The sequence below is a fragment of the Nicotiana attenuata genome, unplaced genomic scaffold, assembly GCF_001879085.1.
Source record: "Nicotiana attenuata strain UT unplaced genomic scaffold, NIATTr2, whole genome shotgun sequence".
In the NCBI taxonomy this organism is placed as follows: domain Eukaryota; kingdom Viridiplantae; phylum Streptophyta; class Magnoliopsida; order Solanales; family Solanaceae; genus Nicotiana; species Nicotiana attenuata.
The window spans coordinates 47,753-53,700 of NW_017672261.1; the positions used below are offsets into that span (position 1 = coordinate 47,753).

Genomic DNA, 5,948 nt, shown 5'->3' on the forward strand with positions numbered 1-5,948 from the left:
CATGTTACAGCTGCACAATTCACGAAGACTGACCAAATATGGACACTAGATTTGTATATTTTCGTTTCAAGCTTTTGTTTCAAAAACATCGAAATTTTCCGGTAAAGAAGATTCATTTGACCAAGGCAAACAAACCTAAAATCTAAATTCTTTCTTAATTGTAGGACTTCATAAACTAGATATGATTAATTCTTTCATATATTCATCTAATAATCAAGTAGATCAACATGAATTATTAGAGTACGATTATTAGATCACGAGCCAATTTAACCTTTTTCTCTATTCCCCAGAGACATCAAATGAAGTAACAAATCGTGTCTCTGAAATGTTCTCTTAGTTAACAAAGCCCTTCTATTCCATTGTCCCATATATATGACAAAATTTACTCTTCCAAGTACGGGTTGATCTATAAATTATTTAAGCATTTTCCACCAACATGAACTTGGTGAATGGAGGAATGAAACGCATAAAATTCTTATCAAACGAATCTTGGAGTAAATTAATTAATAGCACACAGTCTAAGGTCTTTAATTTACGTGCCTGTACGTTCTCCAAACAAAACATACACATCGCATTAAGGAAAAATAAGATAATATATTCGGTATAACTTTCAGCATTGCTGATATTCAGCAAAAGCATACATATAAAAATTTCTGTCAGTAATATTCGCTTTTATTACAGTCACCTTGAAGAGAGAACAAGGAATAAAATGGCATTGAAATTCATTCCCTTTTTCTTTAGATTTCTCTATAAAATCCTCTACCTATTTCAGACAATGTAAATGACCAATAATTCCTCTAATTCCTGTAAACGAAAGAGAAGAAGTGCACAAAAAAAAAAAAGGGTTACCTTTTTGGGTTGGCCATTGTTTCTATGACTTCTCATAAAAAATAATAGTACACAATTTGCCATATGGTTATGGCAAAACCTTTTCTCTGGTAAATTGTGAAATTTTAATTCTGTGTCCGTCGTCACTGACTATGTCTATCTTCTTTTACCACTAAAAACTCGCAAGACTCCATCCGAGTCCCCTGCCACGAGTGTGCATCGATTATCTTCCTTTTGCTGCCAGCATACGCTACTAACGAACCCATGGTCATACCCCGTGACACCCATGGATTCGCGCCCGTAAACCCATATTGGCTCACCCCATCTCTTGTCATACACATAGACTTGGTTACTTTCCGACCCACAGCAAATTAATCCACCAGGTCTCCATACCGATAACCCAACGAACCTCCTACTATTATCGTGCCCCTTATAGGTACGAATAACATGTTGATTCTCCGTATCCCACATTTTTAAACACCCGTCTACGCTCGAAGAGACAATGGTACGTTCATCAAGAAATCGAATATAGGTAACCGCTTTTTGATGTCCGTCGAGGACGAAAAGTGGGTCCGTCATTTTCCTCACATCATACGCATAGACCCTCCGGTCAGCGCATCCAACGGCCACGATTGGCCCTTTAAACGGATTGAATTCCACGCAACATACCGGATTACATTGCTTGCTAGGTTGTACCATAGCCAAGCACTTCCCGTCGTCCCCGCAACGGGGGTCCCACATTTGCATGGTTCCGTCGTCCGACCCGGATGCACCCAAAACGGGATCCGAATGGCAATAGTCAATGCTCCAAACCCGTCTACCACCATGCTCATCTCGTTCAAAAACGGGCATTTTCTTCTCTAAGTCGTATTCCATAACAACTCCATCATAATCACCCGACCCTAAAACCCGACTCCCCCATCCGGGTTTCCATTTTAGACTACTGAGTTTTGCTGGAGTACACATGTAAAAGTTACATGCATTGCCATGATCCAAAGAAACAAGCCTTCCACCTTCTCTCCCTTCTTGTAACAAAGAATTTACGTTGTAAATTCTAATTTTCCTAGCTATTCCACCAGAAGCTAAGAAATTACCAGAAGGGTCAAATTCTAAAACACCAAGTGTATCACAAGCAGATCCATTAATGCTATTATTGCAAGAATTAGAAATGAAAGTAGAAAGATGAAAATCCCATTCACTTCTTGCTTTTTCATCATCTTCTTCTTCTCTTTCTACTAATTCTGATCCTAATTTCTCTTCTCCTTCTGCTACTTGTATTTCTGCTATTGCTTCTTGTCTTGATGAGATATCTGTCATTTCCCATTCATGTCAAAGTGATGGTTAACTTTTTAAATAGTAGTTGTATAGTAGCAAATAGAAGAGTTGGTGCAAGACATTTTAGGAAATTAAGCAAGAAAAATAAACTATATGAGTACTAAAGAATCAAGGGAATTGGAGTTAGATTTGGTTATTGGTGTAGAGAGAAGAGAATAGTATATGGTTTAGTAGTATTACAAGTGGAGGAGACAAAAAGGAATTGTGGTAGCATATGTACCTCATATTTCTTTTGCAAAGAAACTTAAATGTTGTGGATACTAATGCACACAGTGTTACGTGGAATAAGCAAAGCCTTTTGTCTCTTCATAAAGATTCTGTACTCTTATTAATTAAAGTCCAATGAGATATTGAGAATTTAACATAAGGGAGTTGATATAGTAACTATTTTTTTCAGCTTTGCAAGTTGGAAACGGATAGTGTCCCATATTTTTTGTTGATAATCGTTGTATCCAAGATTGGCTTGCATGCATATCCATTAATTTTATGGGAGTATTTATTACTTCTACCGGCATGAGTATCGATTAACTCTATCTAATAAGGGTTGAACTGATGGAAAAAATTACCTAATACTTTTGTCTTCACTGGAATATAAACCCGAGACCTAATAATTTTTGTCCCATTTTATTTAGTGTCCCATGATTTTTTGTACCACTAGACTCAGAATGTGGGGACAATCATGGCATTTCTTGAATAGGAAAAACCAGACTGGCACTTTCTCTTTAACCAAATAATGTGTGGATATAGATTTAGGCTATGATCGATTGTGCCTCCACGTATGTTTTTATGAGTCCGTGCTTAAGTAGCTCTTGGATTTAAATTTACATCTATATGTCCTATCAAATATCTATGCTATTAATTTTATGAACTGTGTTTGTGGTCAAAAGCGGCTTCCAATTTTAAACCTTCTGGTTAAACATATATTTTTAAAGTTAAAGGTTCATACTCACTATTTATTGTACTTTTAGTAATTTTGTACATATAAATTTATATGTAAACTGGAATCAGATAAATCCGATACATACCCAGTAGCGTAGCCATACTATATAAAGGGTGGTCAAGCGAACACTAATTGCCAGAAAATTATACTTCATATATAAGTCAAATACTGAAATACAAGAGGGGTGGGTGAATTTTGACTAACTAAAAATCAGTTGACTAATGTAAGTGATAGTCGACTCCTTTTCTTTTACAGCTTAGAAATTAGCAGAAACAAGAAAACATTAAAGACACATATTTTTTATATTGCTTTGGTACCGTTGTGGTACTTACAAGTTACATCCAGTTCCCTTGGGTCACAAGGATGCTCTTAGATCTGTAATATGAGAATCGTTACAGCAGTTGTGGTTTTTGTTCGTTCACCACTAACGACGTTCAGTTACAATGGTTCTCAATGCTTGACACCACTTCTTGTCTGTTTTCTAACTTCCTATCTTTTTTTACACTGGTAAATTTAAGAATATATTGTTTGTACTAAGAACTAGAAAGATATAGAAACTTGTATGTGGAGTTGCATAAGTCTTCATTCTATCCTTCAGTTCTTCATATAGGTAGGTCTTGAGTTCTTCTTATCCTTACAGACGTTGCAGATGGACCATTGATTGAGGCAAGATATATTCTAAGAGATTTGACCCAAGGGTTGCCTCGGAATCCAGTTCATGAAGAAGGCTGGATTCAATTCTAGGGTATGCTTTTCCTTCTTTGTGTGTTCCCGATTTCCAGGAGCAATCAACGCCTAAAGTTGATTGACCTATGATCATTCCAACTTCCTTTTGAATTCTGTCAATCATGATCTTCTGATTTCTTTCTCCACAAATTTTTCTTTATCTCGAACTTGATTACTCATCCTTATTTGATTTATTTTCTCTAGACTTTTCTCAATTATCAGATTGATTTCTTTCCTTTTGACATCTTCACCAGTTGCATATCTTTCCTTCCAAGTTCCTGAATTCCTACAAACATTTAGGATCAGTTAGATTTGTGATATTTTCATCATTAAAATATGGGTATAACAAAAGGAGTAACAGAGCAGATGACACTTCCCTTTATATGATGCTCCCCTTGAGACTGTGCACTCCTAAACCTTGATGCTCCCTGTGAGATTGAGCTCTTCTTCTTTGTTGCTAATTTTTCTCCTCCTTTAACATCAATCAAAAATTAAAGAACTATGCAATACATGTAATACTGCAATTAATATGTAACATACATAAGCACATATAGACTAGCAGATAATGACGTAAGTTATATGCCTTTAGTTGAGGCATAGGAAGGTAGTTCTTACAGAACAAGTGCAAAATAAACAGTACCAAAAAAATATTTTATCCAACACACAGAGTAGGCCTTAGTTCCTCCCTAGATACTTCAAGGTATTGATTACTTTGGTGCAGAAAGAGTCATAGGTGGTTTTAACTTCTTTGGTGAGCTTGCCCATCTTCTCTGTCAAGGAGTTGAAAGCCCTGATTCTTTGTGTCTTGGTAACTCTCATGTCTATCCAGAGTTTAGCCACATCTGTACATGTTTCTTTGGTAACATCCCTGATCTTATCCACTTGTTCTTTCACGGATGAACAAGCATGTCCTTCGGTCCTTCCAATCCTTGCTGAATTTCCTGTAGGTTGTAGGAATCAGTCAACTGAGTCTCTGTTGGTTCAACAGGTGCCTCAACTTGCACTTGAGTATCTCCAATCTTGGAACGCCTTACCCAACCATTTTCACTCAATGTGTAGCCCATCATAGAAAAAGCTATCTTATCATAAGTATTGGAGATGGTTTTGGGAGAGAAAGGTGCCAAATCAACCTTCATTACTTCAAGAATATGAGAGATAAGCAGACCATAGGGTAGACAGGAAGTAGAGGATGAAACTTCTCTAATACTTTCTAGTACTGACGAATTCACACAACCCAATAAAACCTTTTGTCTCTCACAAGACAATACAGAACAAAGTTATCCCTGGTAGCTAAGGTGCTAAACAAGCTAGTCCTAGTAAGGAGGGTGGTTGCAATCATATGAGCTAATACACGATGTTCAAAATTTAAACTTTTGGGACCAATATCAGGGGGACTTTCAAACAAGATTATTTTTGCCTCATCTACGGAAACTTCAAAATCTTAGGCCAGGAATTTTAAACAAACACATCATAACCATGAAACTTAGTACAAAAGATTTTCTCAAATTGATACGCATCAAGCATAGTACAAGTACTTAAAACCATTGACTCCAAATTGTCTTTGTCATTCACAAACAGATTTGCATAGAACATCCTCACGGGTTCTTCATAGACAAGACAATATTTCCAATAGAGTAAAATAGAGATGAAAGGCATTGAAAGTAAAAAATAGAGACAACATCACAATTAAAATATTTCATAAGAGCGAGACTTACAATACACCCATATCCCATCGATTTTGACATATATGATTCAAACCTAGACTTTTGGCTGGACCGTATAAGTTCAACTTCTCCTCAGTCCCAAACTCAGTGCTTTCCACTTTTCCTTTTTTGCATGCAAGCCTTTTGGGGGTTTGATCCATGAGTCTTTTTCTGGCTTAGTACTTGATCTTCCGACGAGTCACTACCCTCATTCTTAGTTTGGAGAGGATCAGAGTCAAGATATTACTCAAGATCAACTGTTTCTTCAGGGGTTTGAGTCTTTTGGAGGCATCTACTGCGCATTTTGACTGTGGAGGAAGAGAGATTTTTCAGTTTTGCCATGATAGTGCGGTTAGGTGAGGGATGAAAGAAGCTGAGATAAGAGGGTTCTTAAGGAGCCGCTGGGAAGTGTGATG

General features: G+C 36.9%; 1 protein-coding gene across 1 annotated transcript; it reads right to left on the minus strand.

The window, feature by feature from the left end:
* Positions 1-597: 597 nt before the first annotated feature.
* LOC109212504 (WD repeat-containing protein RUP2) lies at positions 598-2,438 on the minus strand. The gene has a single exon (XM_019376151.1). The coding sequence runs from the start codon at positions 2,143-2,145 to the stop codon at positions 985-987; it is 1,161 nt and encodes a 386-aa protein (XP_019231696.1). The 5' UTR covers positions 2,146-2,438; the 3' UTR covers positions 598-984.
* Between the last annotated feature and the right edge of the window lie 3,510 nt (positions 2,439-5,948).